This window comes from Malus sylvestris, chromosome 10, assembly GCF_916048215.2.
Source record: "Malus sylvestris chromosome 10, drMalSylv7.2, whole genome shotgun sequence".
Classification (NCBI taxonomy): domain Eukaryota; kingdom Viridiplantae; phylum Streptophyta; class Magnoliopsida; order Rosales; family Rosaceae; genus Malus; species Malus sylvestris.
Window position 1 is genome coordinate 42585213 of NC_062269.1, and position 19629 is coordinate 42604841.

The 19629-nt window shown below is 39.7% G+C and overlaps 4 protein-coding genes and 3 long non-coding RNA genes across 17 annotated transcripts in view; 5 read left to right on the plus strand and 2 right to left on the minus strand.

The window, feature by feature from the left end:
* LOC126586491 (uncharacterized) overlaps positions 1 to 19629 on the plus strand; it is a 68881-nt gene that overhangs the window by 5469 nt on the left and 43783 nt on the right. The window lies entirely within an intron of this gene.
* LOC126586509 (uncharacterized) overlaps positions 1 to 19629 on the minus strand; it is a 53906-nt gene that overhangs the window by 2249 nt on the left and 32028 nt on the right. The gene's annotated exons all lie outside the window — the stretch shown is intronic.
* LOC126586498 (probable LRR receptor-like serine/threonine-protein kinase At1g07650) lies at positions 1189 to 3630 on the plus strand. The gene is made up of 7 exons (XM_050251357.1): positions 1189 to 1290; positions 1515 to 1619; positions 1968 to 2098; positions 2174 to 2384; positions 2505 to 2745; positions 2824 to 2977; positions 3096 to 3630. The coding sequence occupies exons 2-7, from the start codon at positions 1589 to 1591 to the stop codon at positions 3396 to 3398; spliced, it is 1071 nt and encodes a 356-aa protein (XP_050107314.1). The 5' UTR covers positions 1189 to 1290; positions 1515 to 1588; the 3' UTR covers positions 3399 to 3630.
* Positions 3659 to 6156, plus strand: LOC126586494 (uncharacterized). Of its 2 annotated transcripts, XM_050251349.1 has the most exons (3): positions 3659 to 5232; positions 5352 to 5400; positions 5596 to 5618. In XM_050251349.1, exons 1-3 carry the CDS (start codon positions 3682 to 3684, stop codon positions 5601 to 5603), a joined length of 1608 nt encoding a protein of 535 aa, XP_050107306.1. In that variant the 5' UTR covers positions 3659 to 3681; the 3' UTR covers positions 5604 to 5618. The 2 variants fall into 2 exon arrangements, with proteins under 2 accessions (XP_050107306.1, XP_050107305.1); XM_050251348.1 differs by having other exon boundaries at positions 3659 to 5400; positions 5596 to 6156.
* LOC126586502 (uncharacterized) lies at positions 6364 to 8279 on the plus strand. Its single transcript, XR_007610826.1, has 3 exons — positions 6364 to 7410; positions 7476 to 7957; positions 8176 to 8279. It is a non-coding gene; the product is annotated as an uncharacterized LOC126586502 (long non-coding RNA).
* On the plus strand, positions 16564 to 17254 carry LOC126586500 (cysteine proteinase inhibitor 1-like). The gene has a single exon (XM_050251360.1). The coding sequence runs from the start codon at positions 16740 to 16742 to the stop codon at positions 17103 to 17105; it is 366 nt and encodes a 121-aa protein (XP_050107317.1). The 5' UTR covers positions 16564 to 16739; the 3' UTR covers positions 17106 to 17254.
* LOC126586508 (uncharacterized) lies at positions 18279 to 19276 on the minus strand. Its single transcript, XR_007610831.1, has 2 exons — positions 19211 to 19276; positions 18279 to 18808 (listed from the first exon to the last, which is right to left on the minus strand). It is a non-coding gene; the product is annotated as an uncharacterized LOC126586508 (long non-coding RNA).

Genomic DNA, 19629 nt, shown 5'->3' on the forward strand with positions numbered 1-19629 from the left:
AGCAGTAGACTCTGTAGTGCCAAGCAACCTACAACTGTGAGGATATGTTCTTTCTTATTGAATGTATTTGTTGACGAAATTGAATGGTTCCACTTCCATTACTAATTGCATCGAGGCTTTTTGTTTAAACATCACCACAACTATTGTAGCACATCGCCGAAGTTGGGGACAACATCAATTATGATTTTTTTGTTTCATGACCTTAACTTTTTTTTTTTTTCCAGGAACTTGTTTGCCTGCTGCCGCGACTCCTCAACCTCTTTACCAGATATGTATGTTTTTTTCCCTTTTGTGTTAGTAAGAGACTCGATCATCAGAACCTTGTATAACAAATTGGTAACTACTTTTAGGATGGATCCGTTTGAAATGAAGAACAAATACTGTCCTCTAAACAAACCAAAGTGTAAGTTTATTTTTCGGAAATCGGCATCCTGAAAACAAACTAAATGCTGCAGGACATATTATACGTTAATTGTTCTTGCAGACCATTCCTTGTTTATTAATTGTGGTGGTGAAGAGACAACTGTTCTTGGGAATATATATGATCAAGATAATGACACATCCCCCTCTTACACAAGTCCAAATAAAAACTGGGCTTACAGCCTTTCCGGAGACTGGCTTGTACCAAACAGTAATGGCAGTGATTACGTCAAGAGCACGACACGTGGAGTTTCCATTACTGAGGCACCCCTGTATGAAAAAGCTCGTCTGTCCCCGGTATCTCTCAAGTATTATGCTTTTTGTCTAGGTAAAGGCTGGTATAATGTGACGCTTCATTTCCATGAAATTGTATACACCGATGATGCAAACTATACTAGTCTAAGAAAACGCGCATTTGATGTATATATTCAGGTAACAGTTCATTTTTTTTTTTTTGGAAAACAACAGTTCCTTTTTTTGTCATGGTAACAGTCACATCATTCTACTTTTATTTATTGTATTATCTTATTTTAAGTAAATTTTGTTGCAGGGTAACAGAACAGTAAATTATTTCGACATTATAGACAAGGCGGGCAATGGAGAAAAACCGATAACTGTAAATCATTCAGTTGAGGTTGTACATGATAGTGATCTGTTAGAGATCCACTTGTACTGGCCTGGAAAGGGGTCTACTAGTTACCGGCCTAGTTTTAATGGACCTCTAATATCAGCTATTTCTGTGAATCCTGGTAATATTTTATTTCGTGTATTGATTCTTTTTTAATTTATTTTGTTCAAATGAACACTCATGAATTATTACTCTCCTCCCGCTAAATTCAACGTTCGAAATTAGACTCGATAAATATAAACGTCACTCATTGCATTGATTACGATTGCATCCTTGTCTTTTCATTACATGCCTAGTTTTAATAGACATCTAATATCAGCTATTTTTGTGAATTCTGATAATATTTTACTCTGAGAATCGTTTCCTTTTCAATTTGTTTTGTTCAAATTAACACTCATGTATTATTAATTTATTACTCTCTTTCCACTAATTTCAGAGTTTGAAATTAATCCCGACAAACTAAAAGGTCAACGTGTTGCATTGATTACGATTGCTTCAATTGTTGCTGCTCTGCTGCTTTTATTGGCTTTTGCTTGGAGGATGGGGTGGCTGACAAGCAAAGAGGTCCACAGTAAGTGTCTATAAAATGGGATTTGGATCCTCTCCTAAGCTTAAGGAGACGATCCTGACCAACATATATGGGCCGTTTGATGAAAATTCAACGGCTACAAAAAGGGAATCTCTTTAAAATTATAATAATTATAGCCGTAGGATTTTCATCCAACGATCCATATATATTGGTCAGGAGGATCCTCTCCTTAAGCTCAGGAGAGGATCCAAATCCTATAAAATGCATGCTAAGCTACAATTATATACTGCATTGCAATACAAGAATATGTCCTCTTTGATACACTAAAACGAAAAGAATTAAAGTTGTCTGATTGATATATGTTCTTGATACATTTTTTTCTCTGGACAGAGATCAAAATAGGTGTAGAAAAAATAGATGACGAGCTTCAAGATAAATTTGTCACCATCAAAGAATTAATAAAGGCTACTGAAAATTTTAGCGACAAAAAAAAACTTGGACGTTATGGGACAGTTTATAAGGTAAACTTCTGTACTTGTATACATTCTATAATTTTTGTAATTTTGTTTTATTCTAAAATTTTTGTGTGAATGAAGGCAAAACTGCAAGGTCACATTGTGGCCGTGAAGAAACTAGATCCCGCTCAATTTAAGAAAAAAATTGAAGACCTGAACAAGGAAATTGGCACCATAAGGTCATTACAACACCAAAATATCCTCCAACTGTTGGATGGTTTTTTTGATAAAGACCTCCAACTTCTTGTTTACGAGTATATGGAAAAGCAATCTCTTGCCGATATCTTATTTGGTAATGTATTTTCTACTTCTTGTTTACTTGTACTGTGATGTTTTGATGCATATAATGGTTTTAAAACTATCATGAAAGACGAATACAACATATAACGTATTGAAGTGTATGCAACTGCAGGCTCGAATACTTCTAACACATTCAAGCTTGAATGGAATACAAGGGTTAACATTTGCTTGGGAATAGCAAAGGGTTTGAATTATCTACATGAGCATCCGAGAGTACAGATTCTTCATAGGAATATAAAATCCGCTAATATTCTTCTTAATGAAAATTTTGAGCCTAAGATATCTGACTTTGGATTTGCAAGTCTTTATACCAAAGAAGATAAGGTTAAGGTCATCACAAGAGAAGTTCCGAAGTAAGTAAACTAGTAACTCACCAGTTTTATAAGGCAAATTTAAGTCTATGTAAAATTAAATGCTTATGCTTATTACAGAGGCTACATGGCGCCAGAGTGTTACCTTGAAACAAATGATATAACGTACAAAGCAGATGTTTACAGCTTTGGGGTGGTCATGCTTGAAATTGTTAGTGGGAAGAGAAACATATTGAGCAAACCAAACGAGGAAACTCAGGTTCTTTTAGATAGGGTAAGTAAGAGTGACAGGGTTGTGTTTTTGTGTTTTCTTCTCTATATTTGATTATGCATTTTTAGGTGTGGTTACGCATTCAAGCTTGATGCTAACAACCCATCCTGCATATGTGCAGGCTTATCAAGCACTTGCCGAAGGAAATTTGAAGAGCTTGGTTGATAAAAGTTTGTCTAAATATGATGAAAAAGAAGCCCTCGTCATTATGAAATTAGCAGTGTATTGCACCACTCTAGGTCCTAGTGTCAGACCTAAAATGTCTGAAGTTGTGAGTGTTCTTGTTCGCGAAAAAACCCTTGACGAGGTTTTTCCACCCGCCAAGCTCACTGGCGATGGCAATGTTGCTGGTTCCACCTCTTTGGGGAAGACTTCAGCAGCATCAACTTCGTCTAATGATCACGGGAAAGTATTTCTAGATTGAACAAGTTTCATATGATTAGCATTAGGCGTTCTGATGCGACTCTAAGCTAATGAGCTTTGGTTATGACTAGTTAGATCACTTAGTGTCAATTTGTCATTACTACCCATTAGGCCCACTACTTAAGTAATATTATTAGGCCCATCCATACCTCAAACCCTAGCTATCTTTATATGTATTTAAACTTCTTTTATGATGTAAAGGGGATATGAATGAAGATATGAATTTCCTTTGATTTCCTTTTCTATTTCCTGTATTACTTTTCTTGCAATTTCCCTTTTATGCCATGTCTGATCCTATCAATTGGTACCAGAGCCAGAGATCCGCAATGGATCTATGGTTTGGACCCGTCGATCCCACACTTCCAGCGCCGTGGACAAGTGTGACGGATGATTCCAGTGGTATGGTGTTTTATTGGAATCCAGAAACCAATGTTTCTCAGTATGAATATCCAAACCCGCCTCCACCACCTCCTCCTCCTCCCGATCACTACCAGTTTCCATTCAAGTATACACCTACCTTTCCCTCATCTGCTCTTACCTATCAACCACCAGATTACCCAGCCTCGTATATGCCTGAGCTTCCCGTTGCTCCTGTATATACCAGTCCCATTTTCCTCCCGCACCCCGCACCACCTTCCGTTGTGTTTTCGGCCTCCATCGATGTCCCTCAAATCCCTCATTCCTATACCACAAACCCTAATTTTCAAGATCCCCAAATATACTCTCCATCGTCGTACGAACAAAATTCGTGGGTTTTCGATTCTGAGAACCGTCTACGATTTAATGACCCCCATCAGGTATCTCCTTACGAAATTGACTTGGGTCCCGATTTGAACGTGCATACAGCTTCTACAGCAGGAAATGTCTTCAGCATGGTCAGAGGTGTTCGCCACACATCTCCAAAAATGCCGCTTAAATCGGTTCGAGCAAAGCATAAACTTGCAGTGTGTTCTCATGTGAGGATGAAAAGGAAGGCTTCGTCTGTGAGTTTTTGCCAACGACGACAACGGAATCAGGTGCTTCCGTCGTTCTCTGCTGCTCCATCATTGTCGTTGGCACCTTTACCACAGGCGCATGAACAAACTTTTCCAACGAACAGAGAGCAGCACCTGCTCAATACCAACCATAGCGCAGGTCCCGAGCGGCTTCTCAGTCTGAAGCCTATCAGCTTCGGCGCACCAAAGCATCTTGTTGATTCGGAGGACGTGGAAGGGGTGAACCCTAACCCTCAGGTGGAACTTGGTCATGTACTTGTTGTAGGTGATTCGTGCTGCCACGAGAGCCTCGCTGGAACCGTTTTCCTTCTCCCAGGAGCCGAGGTGGATGCAGAAGGGGAACTCTTCGATGCCCTTCTTCATGCCAACATCGTAGATTCGGATCTTGGGGTCGGGCACACCGCGACTGAAGCGGGATTTCGGGTAGGGTTTGTTCTTGATATTTGCTATTCTGATGTTACGGCAGAGCAAGGGCAAGGGTATCAACAGTTTCAATTTGATGTTCTGAGTCTTGTTGGAAATCAACCTTGGGTTCCCCATGCAATCCAGATGTTTGATGGAATGCCAAAAAGAAGAATTAAGGACCCAATGCCTAATTTTCTCACCTTGGACCTTATGGAACAATTTAAGTCTGGCTTGGCTCTTAATGAGTATACAAGCTGTGCTTTGAGAGCTTTAAGGGCAATTCGAATGTTGAGATTTCTATTTGATGAGGGAGGGGATCTACGAGAACTACAAATTGTCGAGGCTGTGTTTAGGCAACTATGTCAGTTGACAGAAACAAGTATTAAAATTGTTTCGGATCAATTGAGCATTGTGGACATTACACTTTTGTATCCTGTAAGTCTAGAGCTCACTCTCTTGGCTTTAGAATGGAGCAAGTTGCATATTACAAGACCACTAATCTTGATCCTTACAGTAGTGTTTCTGCCCTTTGAAGATTTTTCTATTATTTGTAGACATTTCCAAACAGTCTCGAGCAAGGAAAATATGGTGTACCACTTCAAGGTTAGTTATACTGTCGAAGTAAGGTTGATGCCTCTTATGACTCACACTCATTTCCTTCCATATGAGGATATTATTCTTGCCTTGACATCTGCATATTGGAGTTCAGAAGCTATGCACTTACGTAAGTTCATTGCTACCTCTTTTCATAAGAGTGGGTTACTAAATAATGATTTTGCATTGATTGTCTTGCACCAGCACCGTAAGCCGGTTGAGAAATTCATGGAAATATTTGAGAACGTGTGGATAAGCTGGATGACACTACTTATTAGTATGAATCACAAAGGGGCGCTGAACATGGCATCTCTCATTAAGTTATAGAGACTTTTACCATTCACAGGAGTTAAGTTTAAGTACAACAATCCAGTGGCAGCCACCTACTTTAGTTCTGAAAATCAAAGACATGTTTGTCTTATCTTTCGTATTAATTCCATTGCTTTGAGAACTGCTTTTGAAAAGTATTGGGATAGTGAGGACTACGTAACATGGTGCCACTTCAATGTCACATGTAACGTCGATCTTATGGCAGCTATGTTTGTGACTCATACGACTCATGTTTTTTTAATGGAGAGGTATTTTTCTCGTCCTACTACTTCTATGTCTCCTACTCATGTTCAGCCTCCAGTGACCACTTTTGTTCATGGTTTGCTTTTTCACCTTCATAAGCATGAATTAGATAATGCCTCAGTGGGGATGATAACTCAAGTTGCTGCCACCCTTAGTTATTGGTTGAATGTTAATGTTTTGTTTATTGCCAAATGGGTTGAGAAACATATAGTTTTCGTGTCATTGTTCACATGGAATGAAGTGTTGAGCATAACTTTTGTTGTCGCTGATCTTTTTTGTCATCATGCCAAAGTGCAAGTTCCCTTGGCAAATATGAGAGCCATACTAGAATTTGGAAGATGGTTTTCTCGGGTGTACATGGAAATTATTACTAATTGCTGGAAATTGTATTAGAGCTTCAACAAAAGAAAATTCAAAGAACTTAGCGAAGAAGGCTTTGGTGTATCTAACACAATACGTTGAAATGAAGGAAAGCTTATTTATTGATATCCCCGATAAGCTACAAATATGTACATATACATGAGTCAAAATAAACACACAAGAGGGAGCCTTCACAAAGGTTGCTTAGGAGAAGTCTCAGCAGTCGGTAAAGCCCCAGAAAGAGAAGGCACCGGAGGGGGATCATTTGGAGCCTCAGTACTGGACAGAATCCTAGAAGGAGGAGGCATCAGAGGTTGATCATTTGGAGCTTCATTACGCGGTACAGCCCCAGAAGACGAAGGCAATAAATGCCTTTGGAACAAACCCACAAATCTCTGATGATCAAGTAAAACCTGACCATCAGTTTCCTTCATCTGGTCAAGCTTCCTCTTCATGTTTGTAGCATAGTCATGTGCGAGCCGGTGCAACTGTTTATTCTCATGCTTGAGCCCTCTAATCTCCTGTTTGAGACTCATCACTTCAGCCGCCAATGATTCAACTTGGCGGGTTCGAGCAAATAAGCGTTGGGCCATATTAGACACAGAACCTGCACACTGAACACTGAGAGCCAGCGAATCCTTAACAGCTAACTCATCAGACCGTTTGGAAAGTAGTCTGTTATCTTTGGGAGTGAGAAGGTTCCTGGCCACCACCGCAGCGGTCATATCATTCTTCATCACGGAATCCCCAACAGTAAGAGGACCAGTAGGGGAGACGAAGGATGGGCGCCATATGTTGTCTGGAGAAGGCGGGGCTGCCTCTTCAACAAGGTTCAAGTCAAAACGACGGTCGGAGGGGCCAGACATTTTCAAATGTGTTGAAGAGAGAAGAGGTCGGACAAATCAAGATCTTAGAAGTGCAAGAATGAAGCTTCTACTGGTGGAGATTCAAGTGTGCTTTGGAACTTAATGCCAACCCCTATAAAAATCTGCACTCGACGGAGCTTCAGAAATCGAAGAGGCGTCTGCTCAGAAATCGAAGAGGCGTTTGCTTTCTCAAAAGCTGGGCTGCTTAGAGATCACGAGGGTTGATCTCAGAAATCGAAGAGGCGTTTGCTTTCTCAAAAGTTGGGCTGCTCAAAGACCTCGAAGGCTGATCTCAGAAATCGAAGAGGCGTCTGCTTTCTCAAAAGCTGGGCTCCCCAGAGACCACGAGGGCCGATCTCAGAAATCGAAGAGGCACCTACTTTTCCAGCCTTGTCAGCACCTGTCACACGCACACTCAGCTTTGCGGAAATTATGGGCATTCTGTCGAAGACTTCTGGGGAAGTAGAAAACACATGAATCTTACTGTTCAATCACCCACTTCCCACACGCAACAATAGCTCATGGGTACCACAGAAAACTTTGCCAAAGTTCTCTGCCAAAGTTGAGCACGTGAAGCTTGCAGCTCCCACTACATCGCTCTGACCAAGAAGGGTAAAAGAATAGCAAAGAAACAGCACTAACAAAGTTTAGACCCATAAATTTTGAAGGTCTAGCTACCATATTATTACCCACAAGGGTAAAGGAACAGTACCACTGCTGGATAATTGGAAAGTCCCTGTGTGTCAACCTCTGTACTTCGTGGCAAGGTAGACTAGCAAACATGCCCAACCTTTACTCACATTCGAGAAAACACTCCCAATAAGATTGCTTGCTCCAAAATCGAAGAGGCACCGTCCTCCGAATCTCGAGAGCCAGACTCCCAACATGACTACTTTCTTAAAAATCGAAGAGAGGGTAAAGGAACAGTACCATTGCTGGATAATTGGAAAGTCCCTGTTTGTCAACTTCTGTGCTTCGTGGCAAGGTAGACTAGCAAACATGCCCAACCTTTACTCACATTCGAGAAAACACTCCCAACAAGATTGCTTGCTCCAAAATCGAAGAGGCACCGCCCTCCGAATCTCGAGAGCCAGACTCTCAACATGATTACTTTCTCAAAAATCGAAGAGACACTGCTCCCCGAATCTTCGAGAGCTAGACCCCCAACATGATTGCTTTCTCAAAAATCGATGAGGCATCGTTCTCCGAATCAATCGAAGAGGCGCTCGCTTTCTCAAAAGCTGGGCTGCTCAGAGACCACGAGGGCCGATCTCAGAAATCGAAGAGGCACCTACTTTTCTAGCCTTGTCAGCACCTGTCACACGCACACTCAGCTTTGCAGAAATTATGGGCATTCTGTCGAAGACTTCTGGTGAAGTAGAAAGCACATGAATCTTACTGTTCAATCACCCACTTCCCACACACAACAATAGTTCATGGGTACCACAGATAACTTTGCCAAAGTTCTCTGCCAAAGTTGAGCACGTGAAGTTTGCAGCTCCCACTACATCGCTCTGACCAAGAAAGGTAAAAGAATAGCAAAGAAACAGCACTAACAAAGTTTAGACACATAAATTTTGAAGGTCTAGCTACCATATTATTACCCGCAAGGGTAAAGGAACAGTACCACTGTTGGATAATTGGAAAGTCCCTGTTTGTCAACCTCTGTGCTTCGTGGCAAGGTAGACTAGCAAACATGCCCAACCTTTACTCACATTCGAGAAAACACTCCCAACAAGATTGCTTGCTCCAAAATCGAAGAGGCACCGTCCTCCGAATCTCGAGAGCCAGACTCCCAACATGACTACTTTCTCAAAATCGAAGAGAGGGTAAAGGAACAGTACCATTGCTGGATAATTGGAAAGTCCCTGTGTGTCAACCTTTGTGCTTCGTGGCAAGGTAGACTAGCAAACATGCCCAACCTTTACTCACATTCGAGACAACACTCCCAACAAGATTGCTTGCTCCAAAATCGAAGAGGCACCGCCCTCCGAATCTCGAGAGCCAGACTCCCAACATGATTACTTTCTCAAAAATCGAAGAGACACTGCTCTCCGAATCTCGAGAGCCAGACCCCCAGCATGATTGCTTTCTCAAAAATCGAAGAGGCATCGTTCTCCGAATCTCGAGAGCCAGATACCACAGACCACTTTTTCAAAGTGCTCTGACAGAGTTAAAACATGTGAAACTGGCAGCTCCCACTACCGTGCTATGACCAAGCAGGGTAAAGGAATAGCAGTACTACTTGTTAGGGAGACTCCTATATATGTCGACCTCCATCCCCAACGGACAGGCAGACCTGCAAAAATGCTCAACCCTTCATCATATCTGAGAGGGCACTCCCAACGAAGCCTTTCGAAATATTCAGCTTTCTTTCCCCCCGATAATACCTCTGCAAACAAGCTATACTAGAGCAAGAATATCTCATATCATCAGGGTTAAAAGCAAGAGTATCCCATATCATGCTTTTTCCCTGTCTTTTCCTTTGGCCTTGTTTTTACCTGCAAGACAAGGAGAAAGAGAGCAATCAGTCAGCACTTGGAATCAAGCTTCCAGCCAGGAACTGACTGCCTGGAACCCCTTACCTGATTACTTACCTGGCATTGCTCTCGAGTACTCATCTTCAACATCTTATGTTTCCAGGGAAGATTCCGCATCTGCTTGAGGAACAGATAGGGCAAGTGCGAAGGATACAAGGAAGCATGTGGAGACAAGCGTAACAGCACACGTGCCGATACATCCATTACTCTGTCAAAAGCAAAGTATCCCATATCAGCAGGGTGGAACGTACTCTAGATTTGATGGACTTGTTTTGACCCTCAAATTCTTCAGTCGGCCTTATACTCTGAAGGAAACCAGAAAACCCTCCAGCTCAGTTCAAGAATAAGCCTGTGGAAAGTTACTTCTTCAAAAGCAAAAGTATCTCATATCATCTCTTCTCATTTTTCTTCTCTTTATCCTTCATGCTGCTGCAAGATGGGGAGAAGGTGAACAATCAGTCGGAGCTCTGATTGCTTACCTTGTCTATCACCTCTTTCAGCAGACCCCCTAGCTCGGCGACTTGGGGGACTCCTACTACATGGTTTGTATCGCGCTTGACCAAGCCTGAAACTACAAGTAAGCTTCAAGTGAAATTGATACATTACCTTGTGCATCTCCACCAGTTAAAGATACCACCCCCGGATGGAGGAAGAGTACTTCCAGAGAAGATGCCACATCTACCTATGAGACAGATAAGGCAAGTCAAGACGACACCACACTCCGATACTTAGAAGTTTCGTGATTACGAGATCATTCTCCCACAATATTTCCTAATGTCATTTGTACTAAATCATTCACTTGTACTCACTAAAGGAGAGCTTGAACCTATGTACTTGTGTAAACCCTTCACAATTAATGAGAACTCTTCTATTCCGTGGACGTAGCCAATCTGGGTGAACCACGTACATCTTGTGTTTGCTTTCCTATCTCTATCCATTTATATACTTATCCACACTAATGACTGGAGCAATCTAGCGAAGATCACAAAAAGCGACCGTTTTCGCTACCTAGGATCTATCTTGCAAGAGAACGGAGAATTAGATGGAGATCTCAACCATAGAATACGAGCTGGATGGATGAAGTGTAAGAATGCATCCGGCGTGTTGTGTGACCGTCGTAGGCGACTGAAGCTCAAGGGAAAATTTTATAGGACGGCAATAAGGCCAGCGATGTTGTATGGCACAGAATGTTGGGCGGTGAAGCATCAACACGTACACAAAATGGGTGTAGCGGAGATGAGGATGCTTCGTGGGATGTGTGGGCACACGAGAAAGGATAAGATTGGGAATGAGGATATCCGAGGTAAAGTAGGAGTAGCCGAAATTGTAGGAAAGATGAGAGAAAATCGGTTCCGGTGATTTGGACATGTGCAAAGAAGGCCGAATGACGCTCCGGTTCGAAGATGTGACTACGGGACAGAGGTTCAGGGCCGAAGGGGTAGAGGAAGACCTAGGAAAACTTTGGAAGAGACTCTAAGAAAAGACTTAGAGTACTTGGATCTAACGGAGGACATGACACAAAACCGAGCGCAATGGCGTTCTAGGATTCATATAGCCGACCCCACTTAGTGGGAAAAGGCTTTGTTGTTGTTGTTGTTGTTGTTGTTGTTGTTGCTGGAAATTGTATTATGTTCGACGTGAATGTAACTATAACACTCTTTTGATTACTCTAGCTTTGGTGAACATGATCAATATTCTTTATGGGGAAGGAATACAACCATTACTTTCACGAGGTGGACAGGGGTCAAACAACACAGAGTGGAAGAGAAATGTTTATCTGCTTCACATATTCACCTATGCAGTCCAGAGTAATGAACCTGCTGTCATCTGGTTCCTCACGAGTGATGGAGCATCCGCAGCTTGGATCAGACCTGTTTGCTTGGTCGTAGACCAGAGGGCAAATTATAGGATGCTCAATCTGGAAGTTTTTGCTATTTGTATCTATGAACGTAGAGCCATTTTTCAGCAAGCATTTTCTTATGTTGTGAGACTTTTTGCTCTTCTCAAACTCAATCGGCATTTTTCTTCAAGGTATTTCTCTGATCTCATTCCTTCAAGAGCTAGTGTGGATGTTCAGCTTACAGTGCATAGAATTCTTCATGATCGGGCATTACAAATTCGTGGGCATGCTTCTAACCTTCTTTTTACTACTAAGGGGTATCCACATGTAGTTATTTGCATTATTGTGGATGATGATAAGGGATCTCTGAACGTCATTTTTCTTAAAGTTCCTGCACCATTAATTATATGGGATAGTGATGATTCACACCATGAAAAATCTGGTAGGGGAGAAATTCAAGATTTAAGTTTTGTCCTGTATGGTGGAGAATGGAGACCAATGCTTAGGGAAGTTCACTTAATTGGGTGGTTGCTTGGCCACATTATTCCTTATTTTCTTCGTTCAGCAAGATTGTGTGTTCAAATTGTTGGTAATAGAGATATAGATACTAGACACTTGAACTCATGCCAACACCGGCTTGAAGACATTGCTATGTGGGAAACATCTCTTGCTGTGAGTGAAGTGGGTGCTGTTGCACAGAAGATTTCCCCTTTCAAGCCCATAACCAGTATTTTTGTTGGAACTATTGATGCCTTTGGACTGTTTAAGGGATATGATCTTCGACAATTTTTCAAAACTGTTCTGCCAGGACAAAACAAGCTAAATGGCTTCCTGATTGGTGATGCAACAACGCCGATTGTTCTCTTGCTCAATGCTACCAAGATTAGTGTGCTCCAACTCTTTTCTTCCCTCTCACAGTATTTGGCAAAACTGCATGATTTCATGTTGGCAGGATATGAGTTAATGATCTTTGGTTTTTGGGAGTACACACTGAAGCTAATACTGAATATGACTATGGTACACCATTGGACAAATTGGCGGGCCTCTTTCCCTGACTGCTGCTGCATGCGTCCTTCTCAGTTTGAGAGGCTTGAGGACAAGCCTCATCTTAAGGGGGTGGGATTGATGCGACTCTAAGCTAATGAGCTTCGGTTATGACTAGTTAGATCACTTAGTGTCAATTTGTCATTACTACCCATTAGGCCCTCTACTTAAGTAATATTATTAGGCCCATCCATACCTCAAACCCTAGCTATCTTTGGATGTATTTAAACCTCTTTTATGATGTAAAGGGGATATGAATGAAGATATGAATTTCCTTTGATTTCCTTTTCTATTTCCTGTATTACTTTTCTTGCAATTTCCCTTTTATGCCATGTCTGATCCTATCACGTTCTTGAATTGCTGCCGTTACTGGTGTGGTTTAATCTTTTTTGTGGTTTCTTTCGCATCCTTGTGAACCCTTTCTTCCAGCAAAATGTTATATCACAACTTTGAGGTTTTGGTTTTGGTTTGAAATTTTTCCCTTTTTGTAGTCATTGTATATCATGTTAATTGTGAGAATTTTTTTTATTGTGTTCGAAATATGAAGTGGTACATTATGTGCCATTATACAAAGGATAATGCTATGAAGACCAAAATTTTAAACCAAATTTGCAAACCAAATGATGTGTAACAAATAGAAAATAAGCATATTAATCAACACTTAAATAATCATTCAATCATCAAATACCACATTATTTGGTTTACAAATTTGGCTTCTCTAGCATTACTTTTATATAAATAGAAGAAAATTTTATTGTTCAACTATCCTCCAATTATAAAGTAACATGTAATGTACTACTTCGTATTTCCGGCACAATAAAAAATCTATCATTAATTATCTAACTTGTCACGCTTGTCACGCTTTTGCAGAAACTATTAAAGATCTAACTTGTTACACATTAGGCGACCAGTTTTCTGATCCATCTTATTTTGTTTTGCTTTTTCACCATATTTGATGGGTCACATTTGAAACAGCAGTTGTTTCACTTTATTGGGTAGAGCCCTAAAATTTCCTTTTTAAGTGGAGCCTTTGGACGATCCGTTCCTAAAGGAAATTGGACCCTCGGCTTTGATCTTATGGACCGATGAAGAGGTGATGAACTAGGTTAATGTGACTTCAATTGTTCAGCTCTTCAGTATGATTAATATTATTTTTCGTTATTCTTTCTTATTAATTGTATGTTTTAGAGGACTAGTGCATAATAAAAATTAAACACTCTTCTGGCCCTTTTGACTCGGATTCAAGGCTGCCCACCCGCTTTCCCCTTTTTGCCCTCAGAACACACCTTTTTTTTTTTTTTTGAAGTCCCTCAAAAACACACTAAACTGTTGACAATATTTTTTTTTTGGATAATGATTGTCTGCCCTCCCTTTTTCCATATCCTTCCATCCCCTCTTGTTTATTTTGTTACGGTTAAGCCACGTTAACATTTTATATTACTATTTATTTTCGTCTTATTATCTTTATTAAAAAATAATATAAAATGTTAACGTGACTTAACTGTGACCACACAAAACAAGAATGCATGAAAGTGTATGGAAAAAGGGAGGGCAGACAATCCTTGTCCTTTGTTTTTTTAGAGCAATTCCACCCTAAGGACTTTGCGCTATCACCCAGCGCATTTATCCACTCAAATGAACAGTAACAAACTCCAATGAACAGTAATAGGCCAAGGCATCTCCACCCCTAAAAAAATGCGCTGGCACCCAGCGCATTTATTTGGTGTGTTTTTTTTTTAAGTTTATTTCGGATAAGATTTTTAACCAATTTCGGATAAAATTTCAAATAAACTTTAAAAAAAATTACACACTAAAATAAAATTACATACTCATCAAATAAACTTAAAAAAAAAACACACTAAAATAAAATTACATAAACTCATCAAATAAACTATAAAAAAAAAAACACACTAAAATGAAATTACATAAACTCATCAAATACTCTTTATTCTTCAACCACAAGCTTTTTGGTATTTTTTTTCACACAAAAAGTATATGAAAGCTTTGGTAAAAAGTGTAGAAAATATTGAAATGTGGTGTAAGGTGGAAGATGAGGGTTAGGTATTTATAGAAACAAAAAATTTAATTTTCTGTATTTTTTAATAATTTTTCTGTATTTTTTAATAAATTTTAATTTAGTTAATTAACGTGGACCGTTGATCTATGATCGAACGGTCCATTTTAAAAGTCAAATTTAAAATTTTTTTACCGTTGGAAATCCAACGGCTATGATCATGCCGCGTCATTCCGGAGCACAAGTGGGCTGACAGCCCTCTGAAACCTTGTCGGGCACTCGCCCCACGCCGCCGTGAAGCGCACGCGCCAGGCCAACAGCCCGGCTTCTTGCTCAGTCTCTTTTGGGCTGGTCCATTGCCCAGCTCGAGCTGGGTACCAGTCAACTTGAGGGGGTGGAGTCATTTGACAGGGTCCTGGGCAAAGTCCACTCCGGTGGACTTGCTCTTAACGTTTTGGTTGCTTGATTTGACTTATGTAGTGACCGAGGTACAATGTTGTTTGACTTATTCATAAGTTTGGTAATGTGAGGAAAAGGAGAGAGATGGAAAAAAAAAATGAAATGTATTGCAGCCTCATGGTTGAAAATTTTAAGTCAAGACCAAAATGCAATCGTTTTCTTATACTGTGTTTCTGTTTCAAATCGAAACCATTTCAAGATTACAAACTAAATCGTCCAGTCTGATTCAATTTGGTTCGTATTTTGATTTTAGTTTTCAATTTTTAGTGCCCACCCCTAATTGTATTCTCGCAATTCGGAAAATGGGTTATCCTTCGATATTAAATCCTTAAATAATGGATTTATAAGAGTTTCCCATCAGCTAGACAATCACAATTTAATTTTTGGTCATTTTGACAAGTGGCCCTCTACCGCATTTGTGAAGAGGAGTATTGTCTTTGCACTACGACGTGAGTTCGAATCCCCTCGACTCTCTAATTTAACACTTAATCTAACAAATCTATCGTTTGACAAAAAAAAAATTGATCATTTTAGTAAATTGCCAAAAAAATTTGACATGATGCAAATTAAAATTCCAAACCATGACCATACCCACATAACAAGCATTTGTATTTTATCCATCAGGTTGGTCATCCATAACCATAACTATGTATAGTTTTTGTTGATATAAAAGTGAGATGAAATAAATAAATAATTTGAGGCAGAGATAGTGAATTTCAATTTAGGAATGAATGGACTTTGAATGAGTTTATAAAAAGTCTGATTACCTATGTTGTCAATTTATTTTAAAGTAAAAACTTGATTGCCAACATGCTTTCAAAGAGTAGAATTCTTCCCCTCTTCTTTTTTCTCCTTCTCCTATTTGAATTGTCACGTTTAAGTTTTGTCAACATTTTATATTAACTTTTTTTATAGAGAGAAAAATAAAATAAAAAGTGTTAGAGGAGAAAAGAGAAGGCGAGAAAAATTGTAGGGGAGAGAATCTCACTACTCTCCGTCTTCACATGCATGATCGATGATCCATCCTTGTTTGTCCTTTGACCATGTCTGTCCCTTGAGTTTATCTAAGTTTCTTTTTTATTGGTCGCCTGGGTTTGAAGATTTATGTAAAATAACTATTTTGTCCATATTTTGTTTGGGGTAGTTGTTCACTATACTTTTCTATAAAAGTGAGGGCATTGCAGGATACTGAAAAACTTCACCAATTTTTGCCCTTCTCATTTTATGAATAAGGATAACTGTAGTTTACTTAAGGATAACACCATACCCTAAATATATCAAGAAAGCAATTGCGAAGGAAATCCCCGAATGACCCAATAATGGTCAGTAATATCCAGAATCCACAAGTGAATATCTAACCTTCCATGTACGAATCTCATAAAAGCCGAATTTGATATTAAATTAGACTTTTCATCATGTAGTTTAGCCGAACTCCATCCTTAGTGTAAAAATATTGATGTACTCCAAAAAAAAATAAAAAATTCTAACCTTCCATGTACGCCAATCCCTTTACTTTCCTGCCCCTTATGCACGTCCAACCGCCACCTATATATCTTGCCATCCCCCAATGCAGGTCATCAGTCATCGCTTGTCATTTGTGGAGTGGAGCCGGTTAAAGAAACTTCAACAAATTGAAGAAATCAACGGTCACGATGCGCCCTCACTGCCTCCTCATCCTCGCCCTCGTCCTCCTTCCTCCGGTGGCCGCTGCCGCGGACCGACGGGGTCTTATAACCGGCGGTTGGCAGCCCATAAAGAACATGAGCGACCCCCATGTGAAAGAGATCGCAGAGTTCGCGGTGTCGGAGTACACCAAGCAAGCCCAAGGCCAGAACAAGTTGGTGTTTGAGAGCGTCGTCCGGGGCGACAGTCAGGTGGTGGCGGGCATCAACTACCGGCTTGTCATTTCCGCAAAAAACGAGTCGGTGGTTGACCCCGCTGCTGACGATTATGAGGGTATTGTGTGGGAGAAGGCTTGGGAGTATTTCAGGCAATTGATCTCATTTCATCAATTGTAAAAAACAAACTAATTATATGGAGATTATGATAATTTCGTATTTTAATCGTTGTCTTTAATATGCTCTACTGTACTCTGGATTGCTTGAAGCTATCATCACCTTCCATTATAATAAAGAAATTGAATGAATAATTGATGTTTAATTCTTAATTTTCTTGATCTCTAATGGGTTCAGTTATTATTTTTAATCGAGTAGGGCCAAATTGCTTACTGAATGTATGTGAGAATCACAAACCAAATGTAGGAAATCGCTATTTTTAACAAATAAAATAGGGAAAACAATTTTTGGAATTGCTCTACTTACCTAGATTTAGAAATGATTTATTAAAAAAAAAAATTAAGCTCCCTAATAACGTTACCAAAAAATAAAAAACAAACTCATTCTTAAACAAGTGAAAAACTTGAATAAAATCATAGTTAACCATCATAAACATCAATATAAGGCTTAATTCACCATCCATTAAAAGTATAACTACCATCACATAAGAGTCAGAGTCTAGCCAGTCACCTTTCTCAACTCTTTTGAGGTCCACAAGACAACTCTTAAAAAACATTGCGTTGGTTGGTGGAGCTAGCTAGACTATCACCTCTCCCAACTCCCCTCAAAGACATACAAAACGTGAATAAAACAATACTTGTTCTTATCCGTTGCAATTGAAAATACTCACAAATAACTTTAACAATTAAAGAGTAGAAAAAATAAGTAAACTTTTGATTTCATTGAGTTACAAGTTTCTTCCCAAAACTTTGTATGCTCAATTACATTAGACGATTTACTTAAGAGACTTAAAACAAAATCGTTAGCCATCATAACATGCATGCTTATTATAGCACAAAATGACATTAGCAACCTAAAAGTGGAGAATAGCTACAATACTTACACACGGTAAGTACAATCATTTATTAACAGTCTGAGATAATCGTTAAATATCACTAAAACATATTTGACCTTTAAATGAGTGATTGGATTTCAACAAGTTATGAGTACCTTGTCATGAAGAATATTGTGAAACGTTCTTTAAGGATATTACTGAACTTTGATAAAGTTCACATTCTCGTCTAGGAGTCGTATGTGAGAATCACAAACCAAATAATGTAGCAAGCAAATATTGGAAGAAATCACATCACAAAATTAAGAGGAACTTAATGCGAAGGAGTGTAGGTTCAAAGCATATGGTGAGTTCAACAAATATAATTAAAATCTATTTAATTTGTACTGAAAATATAAAGAGCCTTCATCATACATGCATCTGCGTCACATGTATAATCGAGCCATGCTCCAGTGAAGGTCATCACTTGTCATTTGTGGAGTGTGCAGTAAAAAATCATCACCAAAATAAAGAAAACGACGGTCATGATGCGCCCTCAATACCTCCTCCCTCGTCCTCCTTCCTTTAGTGGTCACTGCCTCGGACCGATGGAGCCTTCTGGTCAGCCATCGGGAGCCGTACACATCAGCGACCCCATTGGAAAGAGATCGGGAACTTTGAAGTGACGGACTATAACAAGCAATTGGAAACCAAAGGCCAGAACAAGTTGGTGTTTGTGAACGTTGAAGGGGGCGAGTTCGTAGTGGCGGACGGCATCAAATATCTGCTTGTCATTTCTGCCAGGAATGGTGGCTGACCCTGCCGCCACCTCTGCCGTCGGTTACTATCACGCCTTTGTGTCGGAGAAGCCTTGGGAGCATTTCAAGCAATTGCTCTTTTTTTGCATCAATTGGCAGAATTTAACTCATTTTCAGGACAATGATCATTTCATATTTTAATGCGTTGTTTTATGCACTAGTGAACTCTGGATTGCTTGAAGTTTATCATCTTTCACAATATATATAAATAGACATGTGTGTGTGCGCGCCTAATGAAAGATTTTAGTATATTAACTATGATAATTCTTCAAGATTGAGGAAGATTAATGTAGAAATATTAATATATATATATATATATATATAGCGATAACCTAATGAGTACTTGGCCCATATTAAAAACTTAAGGACTGGAGTTATTATATAATGACGAATTTGAATTAAGTTATTATGCGGCTAAGATGAAACATAAAAGATATATATTACGGCTGAACCGGAACGTGATGCATGTGCATGCGTACCTGAAGATATGGGTTCGGGATTTAGGTCGCAAAGCATCAACGAGTTGAGTTGGAGCTTGGAGTGGAAGAGAAGGAATGACATGTGAATGCCGTTGCCAAGCTGCATAACACTTTAAAGTAAGCCATGCTATGTTCTTCATCAACCTCAGCAAGTCAACTTCCAAATTAAACGTATTGTTGGCTTGGAGTTCGACACAACCATATCCCACCAAAGTACATCGTCCATCGTCGCTCTCACACCCAACTTCACATTCCTAAGCATCATAGCGTAGATACAGGATATTGGTAGCTAGAAAACCTTACTAATTTGGCTAGGTAAGGATAAGCGTCCTAACACCGAAGATTTACTATCATTATTTCATACGCTAACTCTGTTTTATATATGAATTCTAAATTGTTTATTGATTACATAAAGGAAA

Bases quoted from the DNA above. Each gene is read 5' to 3' on its own strand.
- LOC126586498 (XM_050251357.1), top strand. From the start codon at position 1,589: ATGGGGTGGCTGACAAGCAAAGAGGTCCACA. The intron at 1,620-1,967 runs GTAAGTGTCTAT...TTCTCTGGACAG, and splicing joins GACAAGCAAAGAGGTCCACA to AGATCAAAATAGGTGTAGAA. The intron at 2,099-2,173 runs GTAAACTTCTGT...GTGTGAATGAAG, and splicing joins GTTATGGGACAGTTTATAAG to GCAAAACTGCAAGGTCACAT.
- LOC126586494 (XM_050251348.1), top strand. From the start codon at position 3,682: ATGTCTGATCCTATCAATTGGTACCAGAGCCAGAGATCCGCAATGGAT. The intron at 5,401-5,595 runs GTTAGTTATACT...GTCTTGCACCAG, and splicing joins ATATGGTGTACCACTTCAAG to CACCGTAAGCCGGTTGAGAA.
- LOC126586500 (XM_050251360.1), top strand. From the start codon at position 16,740: ATGCGCCCTCACTGCCTCCTCATCCTCGCCCTCGTCCTCCTTCCTCCG.